Here is a 26,399-nt window from a genome sequence, read left to right as displayed (position 1 = left end):
TTCAGATGTTCTATGGCAACACAGGATTTATTTTTCAGATGCACAAATAAGTATGAAAGTTATGCATGCCAACTATGTTACAGCTTTCAATGCCATGTGTTTGTACAAATATTCCTTAATGAGCTACATGACTGTCAAAGTAAACATTAGGTTAAGTAAAAGATATTTAACAAATATGACATCAACTGCAGGGGAAATGAACCAGTTGAAACCTTGGAAATACAATGAACTTGCACAGGAAGCTATTGAACACTTGGTCAGACAGCAACAATAGCAGACAAAGTCTACATAGAAACAAACAAAATAGTAGATCGTGGTGTTGCCACCTAAATGTTATTTGCTATTCTAAAAAATAAAAAGCTTGGAAAAGACCTCAATTTTTATAGTTTTTCAAGTGGCAGCATTTGGTCGACATCAGAACGGGCGAGTTCCCTTGAAGGATTTATATACACCAGAGTTACCACCGCTAGGAATGGAGTTGCTGGTGATTTGTACGATCCGACTGATTCCAGAGTGACTGGGAATTAAAACAAAAAACAATGACTGACAGTTCAGTAGAAAATAGACCAGAAATCATTTTGAAAATCCATTTTCATACCCAGAAGGTGGAGACATCATGCTGCCCCGGCTGTTGGCCATCCTGCGGCTGTTAGAGAAGCCTCCTCGTTGGGAAGCTGAGCCAGCGTTCCAGTCCTTCCTCATGGCCTGCTCTCTGTTGTGACGCTCCACCACCACCTGGCGGCCTGAGTTAAAAGACTGCAAGCACCAATGAGCAGTCAGCCACTAGTCTTCATTCAAATAAATGCGTTGTGTTCCAAAGCAGACCTCATTCATTCCCATTGGTCTCCCTACATCACGTTCATTGAAAGAACCTCTCCCTCGGCTGGCTGAGGAACCTCCTCTCAGTGCGGGACCCGGACCGTCTCTACCTGAGCGCTCTGGACGCATCCGCATGGGCCCACTGTGCAAACGCCACCATGAATAAGTGGAAAGCAAACAAAGGATTGATTGTCGTCAGAAAAAGTAGTTTTCGGTTACCGTAAATCTCCCTTGTTGGCATTCATGCTGGATTCATTCTTCCAGCTGTGTCCTGCATCCCTTGGGGTCCGGGGGTGTGACATGTTGCTGGACATTCTGGCTACCATTGGCCGGTCCTGCATCTGAACGGGCCGTCTCTCATCTCGATCCCTACGGTCTGTGTCGCGCAGTTCAGTGCGGGAATGAGGTGGATCGGCCCTGCGAACCACTTCAAAATTCTTGGGGTAGCGCTCAAAGGCGGCGCCCGTTGTCTGAGGAGAGTGGCGGCTCTTCTTTGCTTCTGGCTCGCCTTCAAACCGGTTACGCCTGGAAACCAAGGTACTAATTAGAATGTCTTTCAGCCTACAGGTGACTAAACCATTGTCAACAGCTAAAACATGGTCGAACAATGGTACCTGTCATACGTGTTGGGCTGCTCCACAGCAGCTTGCGGGAATCGACTCTTCTCACGGGGGTTGAAGTTGGAGAAGCGATTCTGCTGCCGGTTGAAGTTGGGGCCTTGGTTTGGACGACCGACAGTGGCATTAGTTTGGATCTTCTTGTTGCCGTTCCAGAATGCATTGTCCCTCCGGCTAAAATGTCAAATACAACATTGTGTCATTAATGTTCAGTTACTTTGTTACAATTCTCAAACTTAACAGTACAGGAAGAAAATAAAACGGTTAAGTGTAGTGTTTATGCTGTCAAATATAATATTGTCACTCTTTTATTTCCTTTTCTATAACTTATTCATTTGTTACTTTGTTCATGTAAACAGACGGCCAGATAAATTAACTTTCCTCCATATAAAACACACACTATTTCCACCATTTGAAACCCATCGTTTTCTTGATATAGCAAACACATTGTTTCCCTCGATATGAAATCCATAGTTTTCAGTCTATACGAAACCCATCATTTTTCCTCTATATGAAACACATTGTGTATTGTCTGACCACAAATGGAAAAAAAAAGTGTGCACACCCATGTTCAATATCACGGCCTCTTTTGAGATTTCTCTTCTCTAGCTCAAAGCGGATGTGCTCCTGTCGTCTGAGCTCCTGTTCGCGGGCCATTTGTTCTGCCTCTTTACGCCGCTCCTGAACAAAAATGCACACATTAAAAAAAATACATTGACAAGATCTGAGATTTTAAATTAGAAAATCCAGTTTAAAACATTTTACACCTGCACTTCAAATGTCTGAAAATGAATGACTCATTTAGCAGCCACCAGATAACATTCAAGCCTCACATCAGTGATTCCCAGTTTGTTCGCTACATTAATACTTCCTCCTTTTACAATCAGTAGACTTTGTGTTCATACATGCTCTATGCGGATTCTTTCCCTTTCAAGCTTTTCCCTCTCAAAGCGCTCCCTCTCCAGTTTTTGTCTTTCCATCTCCAGTCTTTGGCGCTCGCGGATGAGGTTCTCTCGCTCTTCACACTCCCGTTGACGGCGCACCTGTTCTGCAATTTCACGGTGCCTAAAGAAAGTTGGAAAGCACAATCAACACAACCTTTTTTGAATGAATCAATCAAATAACCACATATCAGATCCTTCTCAATACCCATATGGCAATTAGACCACCGTAGTTGTTAAACCAGCAGGTGGTTAAAAAAGTTGCAAATACAAAAATTCTGATAAAACGGTTGTCACTGACATATGCAGCAATAACAAGGTAGAGCCCATATGTTCAAAAGTTATGGCTAAGTGTGATATGCTAACATACCGGTAAACTATTTAAGCTTGCTGGCAATGGTAGAGGAGCCACTGGAATGTATTGTGGTTTTGGTGTGCTGTGACCTGCACCTACCAGAGGAAGGGAGCAGTCACCAGGGTGGGATGAGTTACAAAGGATCTTGCACGCCCGCTTATTAATACCTCAATATTGATTACAAATAACTAGTCTTTCGGCTGTCTTTGCTCTACATAGTCTATTTTTGGTCGCAATACCAAACCAGTGACAGATGAACTGATTACTGATTCAATGACTGTGGTGCTGAACTACTGTACATTAACAGCTCCTGAAGCAGGTTGTGTGTCCTCAGAAGACAAAAAGTACATCCCCTGCTCTGCCTTTTGGGCCCCGAAGTCAAAAAGGTTATGAAACCCTGAGCGAGATGATGTTAACTAGCAAGCTTGTTTCTGCGTTCTGTCGTTTCCCTGTCTTGCAATTCAGTGCAGCGTTTAGGCACGAGGAACAGCGAGTAACTGCGGCAAGCGTTCAACAAATTTTGTTTAGATGGTTTTTTTTGGTATTGTAGTCGGCAGAAGTAATATTTTGATGCGAACATGAATGTTTAAAAACGCAGATTTCATTTTACATGCCTGGGTAATGAAGACGAAGATGACTTTTTTTTTTTTACAAATGAGGATTCACATCCTTTTCTTTTTTAACCTAATTTATACAGAGAATGAACTACTGGTTATAGAAGCGAGCACGAAGAGAGTGTGAAACGTTAGAGCAGATGGAAGCAGAGTGAGTGAGGTCGGCATGACACGACGCTGTAAATAAGGAACTTGGAACCAAGCTATGCTGACATAAATGGAGTACTTACCCAAAATCAACTGTAAAAAATTTCCCCAGCCAGATGGACCAAACAGATAACTGTCCATCGAGTAAGTCACTATAATATTGAACAGGACACCATGCCTGTTAATACAAATACCGTATTTTCCGCACTATAAGGCGCACCTAAAAACCACAATTTTTCTCAAAAGCTGACAGTGCGCCTAATAACCCGGTGCGCTTTATTACGATTCATTTTCATAAAGTTTCGGTCTCGCAACTTCGGTAAACAGCCGCCATCTTTTTTCCCGGTAGAACAGGAAGCGCTTCTTCTTCTACGCAAGCAACCGCCAAGGAAAGCACCCGCCCCCATAGAACAGGAAGCGCTTCACCCGCCCCCATAGAACAGGAAGCGCTTCACCCGCCCCCGGAAGAAGAAGAAAAAACGCGCGGATATCACCGTACGTTTCATTTCCTGTTTACATCTGTAAAGACCACAAAATGGCTCCTACTAAACGATCCGGTTCATAAAAAGACGCAATCTCTCCATTCGCACACGGATTACTACCGTATTTCACAGCAACTGAACCGCACTGTGGAACGGGAGCACGTACGGTGAATATTCGCTCCACAGGGAATGAGAAGTCATCCTTCACTGTGGTTCTAGCTTGCCATGCTAACTTCCACTCATGGTGATATTCAAAAGGAAGACCTTGCCAAAAGAGACCTTTCCAGCCGGCGTCATCATAAAAGCTAACTCGAAGGGATGGATGGATGAAGAAAAGATGAGCGAGTGGTTAAGGGAAGTTTACGCGAAGAGGCCGGGTGGCTTTTTTCACACAGCTCCGAAGGCGAACACACCTTCACTAAGACGGGCAGACAGCCTCGGACGACATACGCCAACATTTGCCAGTGGATCGTAAATGCTTGGGCAGATATTTCGGTCACAACTGTGGTCCGAGCTTTCCGGAAGGCAGGATTCACAGAACAACAGCGACACTGACTCCCGATGACTTCTACGAGACGGAACCGGCCATTTTGGATCCCACGCTTGCGCAACTTTTCAATTCGGACACCGAAGACGAAGAATTCGAAGGATTTACGAATGAAGAATAACTTCAGAAGGTGAGCGCTATGTTTATTTTGTGTGTTGTGACATTAACGTTCGAGCAACATTATGTTACTATTGCTCTACACCATTTTGAATTTTACTATGTTTGTGATTGCACATTTGCGTACATTTTGGGACAGAGTTGTTAGAACGCTGGTTTTCAATATATTATTAAAGTTTGACTGAACTATCTGACTGTTTTTTTGACATTCACTTTAGCGCAGCGTTTTTTTGACATTCACTTTAGCGCAGCGTAGGCGCGGCTTTTAGTCCGGGGCGGCTTATTGGTGGACAAAATTATGAAATATGTAATTCATAGAAGGTGCGGCTAATAATCCGGTGCGCCTTATAGTGCGGAAAATACGGTACATATACTGTCGAGCTCGCTGTGTGCAAACAAAACATGAAATGTGGGCTAATACTTTAGAGATACTGTAATATGATTGTTTTTCAGTCCGCACTGATTGGTGTCCTATCGCATTGTGTTGTGTATTACAAACTCAAAAGCCATTCAGCTGGTGACGCAAGAAGCTAGCATGCCGTCGCAATGCTGTGTGTTACTACGCTAGAAAAATAATTCCTAAGTGTTCACTCTTACAATAACAATGTCGCTACAGCTTGGTTATTATACAGATTAGGGAACATAAATGAAGTATTGTTGGCGGATTTTGGATGCATTTTTAAAAGTGATTTAGAGGAACAATGGATTTCTCCCATTAGCGGCATTGCTATCCACCTACGACGAGCAGATTACTACAAATTTGAATGCAAAAAAAGAAAACCTTTTGTCTTCTCGTCTCTCATAAGGATTGTGAACAATATGCAAAATTCCAAAAAAAGTGCAGTTCCCCTTTAACACAAAACAACATTTTCTGTGATACAGGTGGCCGGCTGCACCAGACCGAGAAAAGATTAATGCGAGGCGGCCCGTGTGATCATTTGTGCCCACACACAATTGTATCAAGGCGTGGGCAGGAGGCTCTTAATTGGGCTTCAAGACAAGCCCACTATTGCTCTTCTGCGCCACGGCTGTGAAAGTGCTAGATTTGATATGCAGCAGAGTCCACTCTTTAAAAGTTAGTATCGCTGATGATCACTCATTTAATCGTGGCAGCCAAAATCGGGATTACAATTCAACAATTGCACAGCCGTAAATTATTGAACTCAGAGCGAAAGTCCATCTGTGTTCCTACAGTCAAAATAGATCACACACTGACCCGTCCAGTGGGTGTCCTGGGACCCTCTTCAGGTGGTTCAACACAGTGCATTCAAACGACTACATGACCACCAATAGAGCAACAGATGGCAGATTTCTTAAGGACCAAGATCAATCAAGATAGATAGGGTGTGTATAAAGACCAGAGTACCGGTAGGCTGATAAGATTCATGTCAACCTCAGACGGAATGTAAACACTGATGATAATGAAGGGGTAAAACATATTCTAAAGAAAAATAAATGCTCACAGTCGATAAACCCAGACTCCTAATTCAGGCTGTAGATTCTAAGCACCACAACATCCATACAACTGTTTTCCATGTAGAAACCGACTCCACAGCCTTTAATTTTCTGGGTTAGCTTTGTTAAGCGGTCGTCTGGGTGGAGCTGGAAGTCGGGCAGGTATAGTGCCAAGACAGCTCTTAATGATACAGCGTGCAGGAGAACATGCAAAGTCCCTGTTAGTCTGTGTGAGGAGGAACATCTGATCCGTTTTGTTGGGCAGGGAGCGGAGGACATGAGTAAGAAGAATAGATTAGCTGGACCAAGACTTTGGCACGTTTGCTTTGTCCAAGTGAATGCTGCTGTTCCTCTGGTAATCAGGTCAAAAAGACTACACAGGTTAGCAAATGTTTTATTAAAACAGAAATATGGGAGGAAGGGACTGCCTGATGCTAATTATGTCTTTCTTTGTATATATTGTCAAGAGCAGCCAAAAAAGGAGAAAACAAAAGCATAAAACAGAGGCATCCATAGTTTGCACCATTTTGTACTCATGCTGCCATGCATTTGAAAAAATGTATTAATTAGCACCACGCGGCTGAAGTGTTGATGGAATTGAAGTTCATGCACATTTACTGTAAGATTGTGTGTACCTGCGAATCTCTGTGATTCTTCGGTTTCGCATTTTCTGCTCCATCATCTTCTCAAAAGGAAGAAAGTCTTCCACCTTATTGGCAAATTGCCGCTGTTTCCCTTTAACCATCTCCAACTGTGGGGAGAGGAGAACATCAATGTGACATTTAAACCAAATTAATCCAAGAAAGAAAAATGAAAAATTACCTCTTCAGGAGGAATGAACCATTTAGAGCGTCTTTGATCATTCATGTTAAAAGGCTGGGAACAAAGAAGGAAACACTGGAGCATGATTGACATCCAGGACAAGAAGAAGTGCGTTTATAATTATAAAACATATCTTACCTTCTCGAAATACCTTGTTTTCCTGAAAGGTCTTGTTTTCACAACATTTGACTTTCCTTTGTTTTGATCTTCCGCCACCATATCACCAGGGCTCTTTGCCCCTGAGCGAGAAAAAACAACAACAATAATCATCCGTTAAAACAAATTAAATATCTTAAATGTGCAAGATGACAAGACGACTAAAACCTACGTCCACGTCCTCGGTCATCTCTCTTTGAAGGACCTTGGCCTGAACTAGTAGAACCACAATCAGTTTTGCCACCCTTTGCAGCCTTTGAAGAATCTTTGTCCTTTTCCACAGATTTGTCATTTTTGTGAGGGGGTTGTGATCTAAATGTAATGGAGATAACCATAAGTCAGTTAATCAAAAGTTATTTTGAAATTGTATTCTATCACCCACTTGTTGGAAGGCTTTGACCCTGTCAAACTGCGCTTTTCACTTGACTTGCTGCTACTTGCTTTGTCATCCATATCAGTCTTTGAAGATTCCTTTTTAAAGGGGTAATTTTTGGCCTACAAAAAAATATGAATAGACAACTCAAGTACGGGTACAAGGATTTGTCAACATTAGCAACAAATAGACAGTAACATTTGGCGCAGACTAAGTTGTCGGTGACGTAAATGCTCGTGTTTTTCTGGACGGAAGTGAATCCGCACGGCCACTCGCAACATTGAACAGGAAAAAATGTTTAGTGTGGAGACAGTTCATCATAATCTTGTTAAAAACCTTGCTCATTTTGCAAAGCCGATCTTGTTTTTAATGGCAGTACATCTGTGATGTGGGCGTATTTAAAGCGCAGGCATGTCGGACATCCGCATGATGCAATCTCAACTCGATAAGAGTTTGCTTGCTATATAACAAGTATGAGACAAGGTCGTGTGTAATAAATGTAATGATCATTTTAGCCAATATCCGCCAGGTAAACTTTGACTACCCTATATTAATAGACAGTGTTTTTTTTGTCAGGAACTTCAGGTGCAAAGCAATGTCAATTTGCAGTGCAAAGAAGAAAAACAATAACATGTCGATCACACATACACCAACACACGCAAAAAAATATTAGGTACTGAGCGCTGCTATCATAAAATAATAAAGAATCTATTAAATAGCTGGAATGAATCAATAATACAATAATATAACATTTGTGTGAAATTGCTAAAAATGGCAGGAGTTAATCAATAATATACCAGTGTGCAGCTTTTTAAAACATATCACAAAATTATTTATTTTTGAGGACTTTAGACAGCCTTGGTGTTTTGTTGTGTTTATTGCTGCTATTTTGACTGTCCTTTGTTTTCATTTTAAAAAATGCATTGTTTTGTCAGCACTATTCTTGTTTTGCTTTTAACTGAACAAAAGTTGAAAAGTTATTTTTGTTTTCGTAACAGCCTAATGAGCATCAGTTACACTACAAATAAATATTTCTAAATGAATTAGTTGTCCCTGTTAGTGCCTAACACAGGGTTTATGCAGGTGTTAGCAAGTCTAATTTAATGCCTTTTTAATGCCACTTACAATAATTTTAATATAGAGTGGAACCTCGATTCACAACCGCCTCTATTTGCATCCTTTTCGGTTTACGTTTACATCGCACCAACTAAGCTAAGCCTCTGTGTGCGGACCATGTCTCAGCGTACAAACACTTTTTTCATTCATTCAGCATGCTGCTTGAAGCCATTGAGGACTGCCATTTTGAGGACATCCTTTTCTGAACATGCAGGCACGGCCATTTTGAAGAGGCTAGGCATACGACGTCACATTCTGTTTCCGTCCAACTACACCGGCGCGGCCATTTCAAAAGAGCCTCGAGGCTAGCAGTACTCCTGACAAGTTTATTTCCACAATTGTTGTACCTTGCACCGGTCAGAGTTGTGTCAGCCTGTCTTAGAGATCACTTTGTGTAATAGAAATGCTTTAAATGTGTCCAAGCTTTCACAGTTTTGCTGTATAACTTTGGGTTGCTAGACAACAACTGAACTAGCATATTAGCTAGTGATCCTGCAGCCCCTTCACTTCAAGGATTTGATCTGCGAATGTGCCTTTGTTTTGCAGCAAGTCTTTAATTGTGATGAGAATGAAAAAGATGCCATAGCAGACTTTTCTTACAGCAAATAAAGGATGGCCTCACACTGCAACTACCAGGTGTGTTATTGAGATTGTCTGCTATTATAATCTTGCTGTGCTATTGTGAATGTGCATATCATGAATTGTTTGCTAGTGCATTGCTTTTGTGTGATTTATTAAATTAGTACTTTTTGCAATGCAATTTTCCTCCTTTTTTCCTGTTGGTGCACCAATACTACAAGTTTTATAGAACAACATTTCTACTTAATGGTAAGTGCAATTTGTCTTGTCCAAATAAATAGTACAAATTAATAGGCACCCACTTTGTATAGTTATTGTTAATACGCGTATTAAGCTATTTGTTACATCATTAGGATAATGATAACCGAGCAAAGTAAAAGAATCTGTGCGCCGTTAATAAACGATCATATATTGGAGCAGGAGTTACAATCGTTTTAGAACGTGACTTCATGAATGAAAAACAGTAGCAGTCGCAAACCGGAAGCGACGTCTTCAGACAGTGTCACCGGAAGCAGAAAGGAAGGCAGGAAAATACAACGATAGAAGACATAGTCAATTCAACCAGAAATAAGTACATACGTCTAATGCCTTGGTAGCATCATTGGTATATAAAACATGTAATATTCATGCAATGTTAAAGAGGGTTTGTTTGGGCAAATGTAGATTGCCGATATTTGATTAGAGACAAATGTGATTTCTACTGCCTATGGAACGTGGTTCTTTGCAAGGGCCAATAGATGGCGATGTGTCATTTATGTGAGCCATGTATGTAAAGACATTGTGACTTTTATAGCAAATATATCTTTTTTGTAATACATGCAAATAGTAAGAGTTGAAAGTGATCATTTATTCAATGTTGTATTACAATTTCACCTTTTTCTGCATCATTAAACCTGTGAAACGAGAGTGGTTTCCTCAGAGTCTTGATAAAGGAAATAAGTTTAGCTGGCTGTCTCAATGTAGCGGAGGTAAAACAGTGAAACAATGGCTTCCCAGTGGGAACGATAAAATGGACTCGCTGGTAAGAGGGTTATCATACTCAATTAGTGGATGCCCTACTCATCAGTGTTGAACCCGAAGTTGCCAGCAAACTGCAATAGGTCAGATGGAAACCAAGTCATGTCAAAGGCGCACTTTCACACTTTTTCTGTGCACTCGACAACGTCAAACAGCCTCTGCCAAAGCCAAGGCGAGAGAAAGAGCAGAAGCAGGAAAAGCTTGTCTTTCCTTTGCCCAAGAGGAAATGATCCTAAAATTGGAGAAACCTACGTTGGAAACATCAATTCAAATGGTACAGTACAATAAAGAAACCGCTGCAGCCGTCACTGAAGCGGAAGCACTAGAACAGACCTGGGCATTCTGCGGCCCGCGGGCCACATCCGGCCCTTTGTGCGTCCCTGTCCGGCCCGCGTGAATTACAAAATAAATTTAAAAAAGTATATGTCGAGTATGCAATACAACGGTGCTGCTTTTGTTTTGAAAAGCGTTATTTGTATTACTTCCATGTGGACGTATGCGCGTGTGTGATTGTGAGTGAATGTGAACAGCAGCAATCACAAATTACAAAATACATTTTAAAAAACATCTATGTCGTGCGTGCAATACACAACTGTGCTGCTTTTATTTTGAAAATGTTTATTTATGGGCGTGTGTCTGGGTGAAGGTGCACAGCAACAAGTGATGCACAGTTACCACCGAGATGTCAGTTCACGCTAAAAAAAGAAAAGTTGATGACGAATGACGTGTTTCCAACAAGACATGGACTGCCAAGTGTTTCTTTACAGAAATTAAAGGTAACGCCGTGTGCTTAATTTGTGGTACACAGGTTGCTGTGTTTAAAAGAATATAATTTCAATTGCCACTACACGACGAAGCACGAGGAAAAATACCGGAATCTGTCTGATGAAGCGCGCGCAAGAGAGGCTGATATGTTGATGGTAAAACTGCAAACCCAACAAGGACTTTTTGCCATATTTCACACCCCCAGATATGCAGCCGTCAGGACAAGTTTCGTCATTTCTCACAAAATCGCCAGAAAAAGTAAGGCGTTTTCTGACGGAGAGTTTATTAAGGAGTGCTTATTGGACTCTGTTGCGCTGATATGCCCGGAAACTTGGAGCTTCAGCTGAAGAACAGAACGGCCGACTTTGACAGTTTTTCGCTGGCTTTGGACGAGAGCTGCAATGTATGTGACACCGCCCAGCTAATCATCTTCTTACGTGGGATAACTGCAGACTTTCAAATCACGGAGGAGCTGGCAGCCATGCAGTTAATTAAAGAGACAACCACATGTAATGACTTGTTCTCATAGGTAAATGCGTGTTAGGATTGAAATGGGACAAGCTGGTAGATGTGACAACAGAATGTTGTCCGAATCTGACGGGGAAAAATGTTGGACTTTTAAAGAGGATGCAAGATAAACTTTAAATTAACCCTGTGTAGAATTTGACATTTTTGCATTGTGTTATACATGAGGAAGTGTAGTGTAAGACAGTGTTAAAAATAAAACCATCAAAAGCAATCTGCTTTTGTATAAAGTTAAGTTAGGTTAAATTAAATTATTACTATTAATTATTATTATTATTATTCATCTTACGAAAAATTTAATTGAAATATTGCCGACGCGGCCCTCCAGCAGTGCTCGGGTTGCTCATGCGGCCCCCGGTAAAAATTAATTGCCCACCCCTGCACTAGAAACTGCAGTTGACACCATTAAAGTAAGAGGTAGTATTTTCTGTAATACTTTCTGTAATTCAACTCCCTTGGCAACCACACAACACACTCAACAGTATATCACTGAACAAGCCAAAGCTTTCGAGACAGAATGACATCAAAAATTAAGAGGATGCTTCAATTAAATCAGAGGCATACCACACCCCCTTGCAGGACCAATTTAGTGGAGATACATATGTTCGTGAAGCATGACAAGTCAAGTTTAAAAAATGCCATTCTACTCTGCCACACTACGTGAGACCTGAAAACCACTGCAGTGGTGAATCACCTCCATATCTACTAACACCAACAATAGCAATGCCAACCCAAATTATTTAGTGGGATACTTTGCACTCCGTGAACTGTTATCTACGGGCTTGCTCCAATTCAATGATAAGCCTCAGAATTACACACCATGGAAACGCTCGTTTCTGTCTGCCACAAGTGGCTTGGATTTAACAGCAAGTGAGAAGATGCATCTTTTTTAAAGAGGCTATGAGAAGAGTCGAAAGAGCATGCTGAATAGATCACAGCAATTCACATCAATCATCCAGAAGCAGGCCTGAACACGCTATGGGCAAGATACAAACAAGCTTATGGCTCAACAGAAGCTATAGAAGATGCTCGCTTTGTGTGGATTGACACCTTTCCAAAGAGGGACCATGCTAAGTTAACGATGTGAGGCGATCTTCTGATGGAACTTCCATCAGTTAAGGAAGGTTTCTTACTCTTTGACACAGCAAGAGGGTGGAGAAACTTCCCTTTTGTCTAAAAGAGAAATAGGCCTAAGTTGGTGCATCTTATAAACGATGAGGGGATGTGCATTATCCACTATTTCCATTTTTTGTAGAATTTGTTAAGCACGAAGCAAGCATTATCAATTACCCAAGCTTTAGCTTCATCACACACATTTTTCCCAGGACTGAAAGGTCAGCATGGCAGCCAAAACAGACATCAAAGAATCTCATCTTGCAAAACAGAAATAACCCCCAGGGCTAATACGGACTTGACTAAGTCCTCATCCAATCCGATTATTCTAAGAAACCACACTGTTTACTTGCGTGCCGAGCTTTCAGAGAAAAACCCATAGAAGATTGCAAAATGTTCTTGAAAAAATGCAATCTATGCTTCAATTGCTGTGTGCCTTCACACATTGCTAAGAACTGTAAAGTGCAGGTCCAGTATCCAGACATATTATGGCCCTACATCAAGGATCCCCACTATCAACAGGAGTGTGGAGAAGCCTGTTCCAGAATATGGTGAGGAGGAAGTCAGCACTTTGCCTCAAACCAACGTCACAACCAAATGCACCAAAGATTGCTGTGGAGACCTTGAAGGCCGACCCTGCTTCAATATTTGCCTTGTGAAAATATATCCAGCCAGTCACAAAGACAAAGCAGTGAAGGTATATGCAATTATGGACGAGCAGAACAATAGGTCGCTGGTTCGTTCATTTGGAAGTGTTTGCAGACAAAATCCCAAGTGCTCCATACACTCATAACATGTGCAGGAGTAAAGAAACTAACAGAAAGGAGGGCAAGTGGATATGAGGGAACGATCCAAATTCTATTACCCAACCTTACAGAATGTAATGGCATTTCTGAAAACAGGGAGTGAGATTCCAAACCCAGATGCTGCTCTCCACCATGCTCATTTAAAATCAATAGCTCATCTCATCCCAGATGTGGATTCAGTTGCCCAAATCATGATGCTCTTGGGTCGAGACATTGTTAGAGTGCACAAGGTCTGCACTGAAGTGACAAACTACATTGCAGGATGTTTTGGGGAGGAATCTACTCTTACTATTGACCATATTGGATAAGATGTAATCAAGAGGACCAAGGACAACCACATTGCTTTTCCAACTCAAAATGCTTAATTCATGAAAATATTCAGCGATGAACAACTTGAAAGACTCTTACAACAAATGGGTCGTCCCATTGCCCTTAAAGAGTTCACGCCGGCGGCTTCCCAACTACACGCCTCAGAACCCTGCAGATGAGTTCATGCATTCTGTTGCTGCTGGCCATTTTAAAAACACCAACCACCCAAATGTACCTAGTATTTGGTCCAAACTGATCCATGCCACCCTTGAAAAAATCTTAGATCTTGTGGACCAAGTTCAGATGCAGACATGCTGCCTCTGGTGTCAATCCTAATCACAAAAGCCAGATCCAAGCAGCTCGGTTCCCAAAGATTAGTCAAGTTCTCTTTATGGAAGTCACTAATTTGTGCCATGATGCACCTGAAACACATACAAAAATGGCACAGATGGCACAAGCATACTTGCCAACCTTGAGACCTCCGATTTCAGGGGGTGGGGGCGGGGCGTGGTTAAGAGGGGAGGAGTATATTTACAGCTAGAATTCACCAAGTCAAGTATTTCATATATATATATATATATATATATATTAAGGCTGAAACGACGCGTCGACGTAGTCGACATCATCGACGTCATCGGTTACGTAAATACGTCGACGCCGTTTTTGTGCGTCGGCGCGTCGCATATTTACGTCACTCTACTTTACTGTCATGGCGGAGCGCAAAGCAGACGATGCGAGCGAGGGGAAAAAAGTACGCCAAAAGTCGTCAAAAGTGTGGGAGTATTTCAATAAACGGCCTAATAATGTTGTTGTATGCACACTGTGTCGAGCGGAAATGGCCTATCATAGCAGCACAACGGCTATGAACGAACATTTGAAAAGAAAACCCCCGACAGCGTTCTTGCCATCACCATCAACAAGTCAATCGTCCGCGTGCGTATATGTTGTCATTATTACACAAAAACATGAATGTGTCATTTGTATCTGCGTTGTAAATTCATAAACTAAAGCACCGTTTCGCTCTGAGAGGCGCGTTTGGCGTGCCTGTTCAGTGTTTACAAAGACGCGCTCCTCTTTAACGCTGTGGAGAGGCGGCGGCGGCGAGCGAGCGGCGAGGCGGGGCGCGCCGGGAGCGACGCCGCAATCGTGCCCAGGTGCGCGATCCGCGCAGTTGGAAGAGAAAAGACTGTGTGTAAAATTAAAAGATTGTAAACCTGGCAAAGCCGTCTGGCGTTCAGTCTGTCGGTCCTGAAAGAACCCCACGGCACAAGACGTGTCACAAACGCTAACGTTAATTAGTTGTGCAAATACCTTTTACAACATTAACAGTTACATATACTATGTACAAACGAACAATTAACTTTCACTTTAATCATACTATCATTGTTGTGTTATTAAGCAAAATAAGCAATACTTTTACTTTTGTTGAAATGTTTACACTGTACACTTTTTTGTATTGGATGTTTAGCTTTATTTTTGCACATTTTAGCAAATAAGCAATACTTTTACTTTTGTTGAAATGTTTACACTTGTTACAGAATATTTCCGTTTTGCACTTTTTTGTATTGGATGTTTATCTTTATTTTTGCACATTTTAAAGCAAAATAAGCAATACTTTTACTTTTGAAATGCTTATATTATTCCAGAATATTAAGATTTGCACTGGATGTTTACTTTTATATTTGCACATTAAAAAGCAAATAAGCTACTTTTAATTTTGTTAAATGTTAAAAGTTTTAAATGTTTACATTGTTACAGAATATTTTGTCATGTTGTTGTCAATGTTGACTGAGTGGCCATACTTTTTTTTTTGTAAATAAAAGCCATGCCTTTTGAAAAAACTGGCCTACATTTATTTTTTCCTCTTCATTTTAAATTAAAAAAAAAATCGGTAAAAGGAAAAATAATCTATAGATTAATCGAAAAAATAATCTATAGATTAACCGATTAATCGAAAAAATAATCTATAGATTAATCGATAGAACAATAATCGTTAGCTGCAGCCCTAATATATATATATATATATATAACAAATACTTGACTTTCAGTGAATTCTAGCTATAAATATATATTTTTTTAATTATATATACAAATAATAATATATATACCGTATATTACCAAATAAACGCCCTTGTGCAAATAACCGCCCATGTCCTAATAGCCGCCCGGGGTCTGACCCCATTTCGTGAAATAAACGCCTCTTCCTAATAAACGCCTATGTCCAAATAGCCGCTCATGGGCTGTTATTTGCATAATTTAGATTAAAATCATATTGACTTCATTAAACCCAATTTATAAGCTAAAAGGAAAAGCAAAGGTGCAATAATTCTGGTCATTACGGTAACAGCAGACGTTACGTGGGGATTCTGGGTAATCAACATATTGCAATGGGTGACCGCATATAGCGTAACACACACTCAACGACAACAACAAACCCACGAGGAAAAGTTTCAACATGGCAAGCAACAGCAGCAGTGAGTTGAATGAACAGGATACCGGTACACCACAACTGATGGACGGGAATACTTTAAGGGGGAAGAACAGAAAGTTTGACTTAAAGTTCAAGCTAGCGGTTGTGAAGTATGCGGAGCAGAATTCTGGTTTGGCAGCGGCCAGGCAGTTTAACGTTGACCCAAAACGTGTACGAGAATGGAAACAAAAAAAGGGAGAACTACAATCTCAGTCGGCAATCGATGGAAAACGGGCTCGCTTATCTGGTGGAGGTAGGAAGAAAGTGAGCGACGAGCTTGATGCTAATTTGTGTCAGTGGATACATCACGTTCGTGGACTGAACCACCGTGTGTCCCGCAAAATGATCCGCATTAAGGCAAAGGACAGTGACAGTATTATTGTTCTGTTTTGATGGTGGGTTTTATACTTGAGTACTTGGTACCATAATTTTATTTTTCCCGGTAGGCTGCTTTATTTAAAAAGTTTATTTATTTTTAGTATTTGTATTCTATTTGACAATTGTTGCACTACTGTCATGTTGAGGCCTTGTTGATCTCTTGTCTTTTGATAGTCTTGTTTTTTTGTTTGTATGTTTACATTAGCTTTTACATTTAAAGTTTTTAGTACGAAAAAAAATACTGGACACTAACCATTGTAACCAAATAATGGCCTGGTGCAAAAATAAATAAAAGCCTTGTGCAAATAACCGCCCATGTCCTAATAGCCGCCCGGGGTCTGACCCCATTTTGTGAAATAAACGCCCGGGCTACTATTTGGTAATATACGGTATATAAAAAATAAAAAAAAATACTTGAATTTCAGTGTTCATTTATTTACACATATACACACACATAACACTCATCTACTCATTGTTGAGTTAAGGGTTGACTTGTCCATCCTTGTTTTATTCTGTCACTATTTTTCTAACCATGCTGAACACCCTCTCTGATGATGCATTGCTGTGTGGCACGCACAAAAGTGCTTTCATCAAATGCACTAGATGGCAGTATTGTCCTGTTTAAAGAGTGTCACTACATTGCTGATTACGGCAGACAGTTGAACTGCTTTACGGTAGACGAAAACGTGACTGTGTGTGTTGTTACCGCGCTGGGAGGACGTTATTGAAACGGCCTAACAATAAACCCACATAAGAAACCAAGAACTCGCCCTCGATCATTCTACAGTTATAATGATTGGGCAGGCACGTTGTTTATATTGTGGGAAAGCGGACTCAGGTCCGCATGGAGCTGGAGGGGGCGTGGCCTCCAGCTCCGCCTGAATTTCGGGAGAAAATTTGTCCCGGGAGGTTTTCGGGAGAGGCGCTGAATTTTGGGAGTCTCTCGGAAAATCCGGGAGGGTTGGCAAGTATGGGCGCAAGAAATCCCTTCAAACACTGCAAGCAAAAAGAGAGTGGCAGTCCCAATGTCCAAACATCAAGCCAAAGCGCATCTTTCTACTCAAGGGCAGTCAAGTACCAAGGAAAGAATGGCCATCCAGTCTGGTAACAAAGGCCTTTCAAAGTAGAGATGGAAAAGTTCAGCATGTGAAGATGAAGGTCATCAAACCCATGGGGGGAGTCATTCGCAACATCTGCTACAAAGCTAATGACGCTTCCCCAAAAGACTTATGGTATGGGGGTGCCATGTAATTATGCCAGACGGGGAATACATTGTCCCCAATTTAATGTTTAAATCTAAGTTGTAATGTCAAATATATTTAGAATAAATTAGTATTTGTATTTTATTGATAGTTAAGAAAATCTTTTTTACAATATGATTTCATTCATTTTATAGAAAAAAAAAAGTCGTAGTTCGCAAACCGTAAGTGACGTCTTCTGACCGGAAACAAGAAGTTCGGCAGGAAATACAACAAAAGAAGACGTTAAGATAGTCAGTTCAACCAGCAATATCTACATACATCTTATGCCTTAGGTAGCGTTATACTATGTAAAACTTGTATTATTCATACACAGTTAAAGAGGGTTTGTTTGGGGAAATGTAGATTGGCGATGTTTGATTATCAAGACAAACGTGATTTGTACTGCCTATTGGTGATTGTGTTGGCTGTGGGACATGGTTCATTGCAGTGGCCAATAGATGGCGATGTTGTGTCGTTTATATGAGCCATGTATGTGACTGTTTTTATTGCAAACAACTTAAATGTTTGTGTATTGTACTGCATGCAAATAGTAAGAGTTGAGAATTATTATTTATTCAACATGTATTAGTTTCACCTTTTTCTGCATCATTTAACCCGGTGCAACAAAAGTGGTCTCTTCAGAGTCTCGATGAAGGAAATTAGTTTTGCTGATTTCACCAACATTGCAGAGACAGAACCGTGTATGTGTAGGCTTCATAATCTGATTAGTCGATTAATTGTTATGATAGTAAATGACTAGTCGACTATCAAAATAGTTGTTACTTGCAACTATAGACTCAATACTGTCTTTGCTGCAACTGACACTTTTGACAAGAACACAAAAACAATGAGATGTGGAATGTTTTGAGGTCTAATTGTTGAAAACTTACGCTTTCAACATATATCTGCTGTCCATCGAGCTCAGTGCAGTCCAGCTGAGAGATGCACCGTGTCATCTCTGCACTGGAAGACATCGTCACCAAGCCATAACACTTTGAACCAGGGCTGCGAGCATTTGTTAGCACCTTGGCACTTAAAACCTATCAAAAATAAATGTTTTGATTGATGACAGAATAGCGGTGGGAAAAAAAGTGTTGATTTTATGTGAGACACAAATCCCCATTATTTACCTTGCCATATTTTCCAAACAGGTTTTTCAGATCTGCTGCTTTGGTGTTAAAGGATAGGCCGCTCACCCAAAGGTTGTAAGAGCTACTGTTGATACTGCTGCTGCCGCCGACAACTGCGTTCACACAACAAATTCAGAAAGTATTTTAAAAAACGCATTTCAAGTAATTATATCAGTGTTTTCGGAGACATCTTACCGTGTTCACCTTTTGCATCTTTTCCATCTCTCTCTCGTGAAGAGCTACAAAGCAAAATTTGCAACAGCAAAGAACAAATGAACTTTAGCAAATTAATTATTCATGTGAAGTTACAACAAAAACCTGTATTTAAATAAAACAAGACGTTTTGTACTTTTCAAAGAAAAAAAACACCTGTGAGCAAGGCATAGAGATTTGACAATGTCTCAAAGGCTTCAGAGCTTTTCCGGTGGTGATGGGTCAGATCATGTCAGCCAATTCATTTCCTTGACTGAAATCTTCAGGATTGTGGATAAAAAACTGCCACCAAGGGAACTAATAGTGATTAAATGCACTTTTGCCCAAAATGCAGAAGGCTTTTAGCGCTGGAACAGGAAAAAGTAACAAAATAAAGAGGGTTTTTTCAACTCCTGGTAACTGTTGCAATTTATGCCAAAAATAAATGAAGGTGTGCAAACAGCAGAATTGGGATCATCAGTGAACACTTCACTCAAGGCCAAAAATATCTTGAGGCTAGCCACAATGTTGCGCTGTTATAGAGGAACTTGATAGAAGAACTGACATAGAAAAAGACAAACCTCTTTGCTTGACCTGAAACCCCCGTAGAGGGGCCTTTCTTCCCAGAATCCTTGTCTTTCTCCCCAGCTTCAGCTTTCTTTGTGGCCTCTCTGTCGTCCTTTGAGTGCTCGTCCCACGAACCATCATGATCTTTAGCATCTTTTTCTTCAATCTTCATATCATCTGGGCTCATCTCGGCAGAGGCCTCAGGCCCATCGATGCCCTTCTCGGCCTCTGAATCTGGAAGTTTCACATGTTTACCTGGTTCAAGAAGATCATCACCATCAACCTCCAAGGTGATGGCGTCTTCATTTTGGATCGACACAGATAGGTGATCTTCCTCGGCTTCCTTAGGGGAATCCAAAGCATCAATGGCCATCTCGTCTTCGGACTCTAGCTCAGGCTCCAAGTCGAAGTAAGCCTCAGTCTCCACGTCAAGCTCAGCTTCGAGATCGTTGAAGATGAAATTAGCTTTGGCATCAAGGTCGGGCTCAGCCTCTCGACCGGGATCGGCGTCGAGGTCGGGATCGGCATCGAGATCGGGCTCAGCCTCTTGATCGGGCTCAGCCTCTTGATCGGGCTCAGCGTCGAGGTCGGGCTCAGCGTCGAGGTCGGGCTCAGCGTCGAGGTCGGGCTCAGCGTCAGCCTCTCGGTCGGGCTCAGCGTCAGCCTCTCGATCGAGCTCAGCGTCGAGGTCAGGCTCAGCCTCTCGATCGGGCTCAGCTTCGAGGTCAGGCTCAGCGTCGAGGTCAGGCTCAGCCTCTCTTTTAGCCTCAACCTTGACGTCACCCTGTGGCTCGCCATCTGCGTTGGCCTCTTGTTCAGCATCTGCGACCCCCTCTGGCTCGGCATCTATTTCAGCATCCATCTCAGGCTTGGGACCCACCTCAGCTTCTGTCTCTGGTTCGACCTCAGCCGTCGTCTCAGCCTCAGCCTGAGTGATGTCCTCGCAGAGTGCAGGCTTACATTTTCCTTGTGTACCATCATCTGTATCAGCTATATCTGAGGGAATTAATAAGGATACACATGGCAAAAAACTTTTAACATGGGCATGTTGCATATTTCTTGACCTACAAGTAGAATAGAAAGCAAATTTAGTGTTAGTGGTCATCGGGGGCGTAGACACCACAGGAAGACACAAAACACACAATCTTCACTGAAAGGGAGTGCGGATTCAGTGTTCTTCATTTCCTTAACCACCTCCAAAAAAGTGTCATCGAGATTGTAACCTTCCGTAAGGGGAGTGGAGGGCAGGGCAAATGTCCATGAAGAGGAAAGTCTCAATCATCATCCCTTCGACATCACAGTGGTCAGTTGGTTAAAGGTCATCTGCACGTTTTAAAATACATTTCTGAAGTCCATTTTTCCTTCTGAGGATGGTCTTTCACCAGAGTCCAACATGCAGCAATGTGTCCAGTGGGAAACACACAGCTGTGTGTATAATGTGTTTCTTTAACCAAAACCGTCTTGATGTTGGAGTCCAAGTCCCATATAACTGTCACGCTGTAACTCTTCACTGCAAAAAAAACCATCAGTCTGAAGTTCATTAGAAAGCAATGTATGCGGTGAAGATGGATGATTTCCTGGAAGAGTCCCGCGATGTTCTATTTGCCCATCAAAGAGGGAATCTTGATCTTCTATTAAGCCTTGGGCCGTCACACACAATGACTGACAGCTTTAATATCCAATTGACTAGAAATCTGCTGAGTTCACATTGGGCAATCCATAATGCCAGTGAAAATTTTTGAAGAACTGGTGATTATTCTTAAATCACCTGCAAATTATTTGAATTGTCTTACAATTCATTGGACAACATAATCAGAATGCATCCTTTGGATGCTGAGACTCCAGGAATGTGGCAGTTGTATTGGGCAGGTGATGTGATGCCAACAGCAAACCTCCTACAAAGCCTGTGTGCAGTCCAAATAAAAGGTGGTACAGTGCAACCCATTTCCAGCGCAACAAATGTGCAAGAGGTAAACAAAATTACTTACACAACAAATCTCCAAAAATACCACAACATTAAATGTGCCATTTTGTAAAGTGGTAAATTAAACCTCCTCTAGTAAATGAGATGAAATAAATAAAAAACGATGCATACAGGATTGTTTTGCCTGTACCTGGACAAGATGTAAGACAACATATTCGAAAACATGGACATTATGTCAGAATACATACCTTTCTCCGATTCACACTCCATTTCCTAGAAAAGATTAAAGTAAAGTGAGATAGGAAGTAGCTCAACACAAACAAGGAAGAACAAAAAGGCAATGGTACCACTATGTTGTTGGAGGTCTGTTATTTTTATATTAGTTTATGTGTTGTTAAAGCAACACAATGCATTTCAGATGAGGAACCATTTCTAAATGTAAGGTCTTGTGTGCAATGCTTAAAGACAAAATATGCCAAAATAGACAAAGAAAACAAAAATGTGTAAGAGAAATATTAACGTACTGTAGGGCTGGGCGATATATCGATATGCGCGATATATCGCGGGTTTGTCTTTGTGCGATATAGAAAATGACTATATCGTGATATTCGAGTATGCGTTCTCACGCAGTTGCTTTTAGCTGCTGGCATTACACTACAGGCTCTCCTCGCTCTTTCCTGTCTCCTTCTTACAGACAGCAAGGGCAGCTTCTACACACGTCACATACCAGTGTTTCCCACACATTCATTTATTTGTGGCGGCCCGCCACGAAAGAATTACGTCCGCCACAAATGGATTTTTCGGCTTTTGACTCGCTCGACCGCTCATAAAAGCAATGGGACTCTGTCTGTGAATGTACCTTGTAGTTACAACTCCGGTGCAGTAGGTGGCGGTAGCCTACTATGCATTGTAACTCCGCCAATAGCACTTAATTCACCTGGTGGGCCAGAAGAAGAAGAAGAAGAAGAAGAAGACGGCGGAGTAAAAGAACGGACCGACCGCATCAAAATATGAGGGTAATATAGGTTGTAGGTAGATAGGTTATAGCTGCATCGCACGCGGCTCGTCATATATTTAACGTTAATCCGCGATTTCACCGAGCGTTTCACTCACGGTGAGCAGCCTGATGCTGCTTCATTAACACCGCCGCTGTTGTCACGTCACGTGTCACCATACCGACGAGCTAACGTGTCCAGGTTATAACCCTGTTGTCAATAAACACACGTGGAGACGGTGCTTCAGATACTGCATTAATAATGAAGCTAAATTGTCCACTGTCCACTGCAGCATGTAAATGCAATGAAAAGAATAAAATCTGAGCCAACCAGCTGTTAAAATGTTGTCCAGGTTAATGTTTTGGCCATTAAAGGCCCTTCATTTCAAGATTTCAACTGTGATCGGGCTTTAAACAGGTGGCTGACCTGTTCAGATGGGTGTAACTCAGGGGTGCTCACACTTTTTCTGCAGGCGAGCTACTTTTCAATTGATCAAGTCGTGGGGATCTACCTCATTCATATATATAATTTATATTTACTTATTTATGAAATATATGTTTTTGTTAACAAGTTAAAGGTGTTTAATGATAATGCAAGCATGTTTAACACATATAGTTAATATTGTTAATAAATTAAAGGTGTTTAATGATAATACAAGCATGTTTAATACATATAGTTAATATTGTTAACAAGTTAAAGGTGTTTAAAGATAATACAAGCATGTTTAACACATATTGTTAATAAATTAAATGTGTTTAATGATAATACAAGTATGTTTAATACATATAGTTAATATTGTTAACAAGTTAAAGGTGTTTAATGACAATACAAGCATGTTTAACACATATAGTTAATATTGTTCACAAGTTAAAGGTGTTTAAAGATAATACAAGCATGTTTAACACATATAGATTCCTTTCTTTCATGAAGACAAGAATATAAGTTGGTGTATTACCTGATTGTGATGACTTGCATTGATAGGAATCAGACAGTGGTGCTGATAACGTCCGCATTTTCGAATGGAGGAGAAAAAAAGTCCTCCTTTCTGTCCAATACCACATGAAAGTGGTTGGTTTTTGGCATCTTATTTGTCCAGCTTCTGTACTCCTTTGTATACACTTTACAAGAAATACATTGTTGGCAAACTCCGTAGCTTGCTAGCTTGTGCACGCCAGCTTTCTGAGACTCTTATTTTGTTAGCGCAACTGTGCAGTCGGTCTTTGGAGTTTTGACGACAGGTACGGCGCCAGAGTCTGTTGAAATAAAGTGTTTCTCGCCTTCCTGTCGGTAATTTTAATGAGCTAAATATGTACATAAAGTGTTGTACTTATATTCCAACTCCGCGTTCTTCTTGGTCATCGCCGCTGCCGCCGTCACCCCCCGCCCACACCACCACAAATAGATGCCTGTCCTGTGGGAAACACTGCATACTGTCACGACATACGTCACATACGTATACGCCCTCGCGCAGCAAAAAAGTAGCAGCATGGCTAACGTTAGCTGTGATGCTAGCGGTAATACGAGAGAAAGAAGGTGCGAATCTGGTAACAACTGAAGGAATAATTAATTCCCCCAAAAAACAGCAGGGGGTCCATCGTCTGGCGGTGGTTTGGCTTCAAGTGGGAATATGTGGAACAGACAACCGTAATTTGTCAAGTGTGGGGCGAAAGCGTTGCTATAAAAAGTAGCATTACTGCTAATATGTACATTCATTTAAAAAGTCACCTGCTAGAGAATGAACAGTGCTTACTCCGCATGTCAACATCTCCGTTCGGTGCCACACGCCCACACCATCAAAATGCCGAGGCAAACATTTCCAGATCAACACCGTATAAAAAAAAAAATAGTGATTTTTTTAGTTGTGATTTCCTTCTCTGCATGAAAGTTTTAAAGTAGCATACATTAATATAGTATGAAGAAGAATGTTTTAATGTAGACACATAGAATCATCTTACTGCTGTGATTATATGCATCAAGTGTTCATTCAAGGCTAAGGCAAAATATCGAGATATATATTGTGTATCGCGATATGGCCTTAGAATGTCGCGATAATAAAAAGAGGCCATATCGCCCAGCCCTAACGTACTGTGTGTCACTTACCTTAGAAGGCATGTCATCTTCTGTGGTAGTGTCTAAGTCCGAATCCATTCTCCTTCCTAAAAAGAGGAGTACAAACATTCAAAACTGTGCTATTTTAGAAGAGACAGTTCTGGTGATGTAAACATTACATTACCTTTGCCTTTTCCACTTTTACGAGTAGGTGTGCTTACAGGAAGCAGTATTTCCACACCACCAGTGTCGCCATCTTCTTTCTCAACAGCCTAAGACAAATATGTATATTTATGAAACACGTTCAATATTATCAAAGACGATTACACCCAGCACAATTACAACATATGGACATTAAATCCAACCGTGTATATTATTCGTGATGGAAGAAAGAATTGTTCAAACACTTAGCTAATATAATTCAGCCGTCAAAGCTTAGAGGAAGCACCCCCGCAAATATGGAAAATCAAAACGTCACGCAACTGCAACAACGACCATACTATAGTATCAAAGGACAAGTACTACGGACAAAGAACACGTACGCCTACATTTTCTTCGTGTATCCTGCCTCAAGACTATTACACAAAATCCGTTTGGGACTAAAACGAGTTGAAGAAATTTGAACGTGTTTAGGTTTCGACATGGCTCGGTTACAAGGGTATCATTTTGCTATACATTATCTGTACTTACACATTGCAATATAGTCGAGTAAGATCGCTTCCATGTGTTATGTATGTGCACAAATAGTTGGAGTACTTTCACAATATTTTTTTTATAATGTATGAATATTATACCACTTCCATTCACCTAGTGGTTTAGCTAGATCACATGCTAAAATGTAGCTCGGGTTAGCTGCTCTACTACGCATTAATACACTTCCATATACACAAGACATTGGTAGAGTTTACCTGTTTTAGCCTGGCGACAAGCACACTTTTAACACCAGACGTGTCCAAAGACCTTCGTTTGAGTTCAGATTTAAGGTCAACGACCCTTAATTCTGATATTTTTCTTAACGCCTTGGAAATGGCCCCCGACGCCATTTTACTGACTGACGAATTCGCCTGCGCAGACTGAATTCCTGTCAGTATGCTTCTTTGCTGTGTTTGTGCTTCCTTAAAATGCGACAGCGCCGTACATTGGAGCGGAGGACGAACTGAACAACTCCACTGACTTTGACATGCTTAACTGACACTATTTTGGGTACGTAATCATAAAACTAACACGTGAAAATGTTACTTCATGCTACTGAACACTCAACAATACAAATGTTTCCTATTAAAGATGTTTTTACTACTCTATTACTCAATGGTTTCTCAATTACTTCATGATAGTTGTCTGATCGTAACATGATTTCAAAACTGCCAATCTATGTTCAGAGTTATAAAATATTGTACTAAAACAAAAAATATACTCAATTAAAATAGAAAGTAATGGACTCAGAGTAAAAATTACTATAAGGAGTAAGTCTTAATAGCATGTCATGCTAAAAAGAAAAGGTTGGTACAAGTCTTCACTTGGGTGCTCTTTAATGAAGGAACACCTTTAACTGTGGTACACGTCACTAATGCATACTTGCCAACCTCCCGAATTTTCCCGGAGACTCCCGAAATTCAGCACCTCACCCGAAAACCTCTCGGGACAAATATTCTCCCGAAAATCTCCCGATCTTCAGCCGGAGCTGGAGGCCACACCCCTCCAGCTCCATGCGGACCTGAGTGAGGTCAGCCTTTTTTCAGACGGGAGGACAACAGGGTGACAAGAACTAAATCATCCAG

The 26,399-nt window shown here is 41.1% G+C and overlaps 1 protein-coding gene across 1 annotated transcript; it reads right to left on the bottom strand.

Moving 5' to 3' along the window:
- Positions 1-25,705, bottom strand: sltm (SAFB-like, transcription modulator). The gene is made up of 20 exons (XM_061964080.1): positions 25,530-25,705; positions 24,806-24,893; positions 24,673-24,728; positions 21,826-21,850; positions 19,668-20,649; positions 19,090-19,133; positions 18,895-19,007; positions 18,655-18,804; positions 7,455-7,567; positions 7,245-7,384; positions 7,055-7,155; positions 6,917-6,970; positions 6,730-6,845; positions 2,342-2,501; positions 2,002-2,117; positions 1,434-1,610; positions 1,039-1,344; positions 826-961; positions 599-756; positions 1-517 (listed from the first exon to the last, which is right to left on the bottom strand). Exons 1-20 carry the CDS (start codon positions 25,662-25,664, stop codon positions 415-417), a joined length of 3,273 nt encoding a protein of 1,090 aa, XP_061820064.1. The 5' UTR covers positions 25,665-25,705; the 3' UTR covers positions 1-414.
- Positions 25,706-26,399: the final 694 nt, after the last annotated feature.

This window comes from Nerophis lumbriciformis, linkage group LG06 (assembly GCF_033978685.3).
Source record: "Nerophis lumbriciformis linkage group LG06, RoL_Nlum_v2.1, whole genome shotgun sequence".
Taxonomy (NCBI): domain Eukaryota; kingdom Metazoa; phylum Chordata; class Actinopteri; order Syngnathiformes; family Syngnathidae; genus Nerophis; species Nerophis lumbriciformis.
Note: the sequence above shows the minus strand (reverse complement) of the source record. Positions and strands in the feature narration are given on the sequence as shown.

Coding starts and splice junctions, on each gene's coding strand:
- sltm (XM_061964080.1), bottom strand. CDS start 25,664: ATGGCGTCGGGGGCCATTTCCAAGGCGTTAAGAAAAATATCAGAATTA. Junction 6,971..7,054: donor AAACAAGGTATTTCGAGAAG/GTAAGATATGTT, acceptor CTTTGTTCCCAG/CCTTTTAACATGAATGATCA. Junction 518..598: donor ATGATGTCTCCACCTTCTGG/GTATGAAAATGG, acceptor TTTAATTCCCAG/TCACTCTGGAATCAGTCGGA.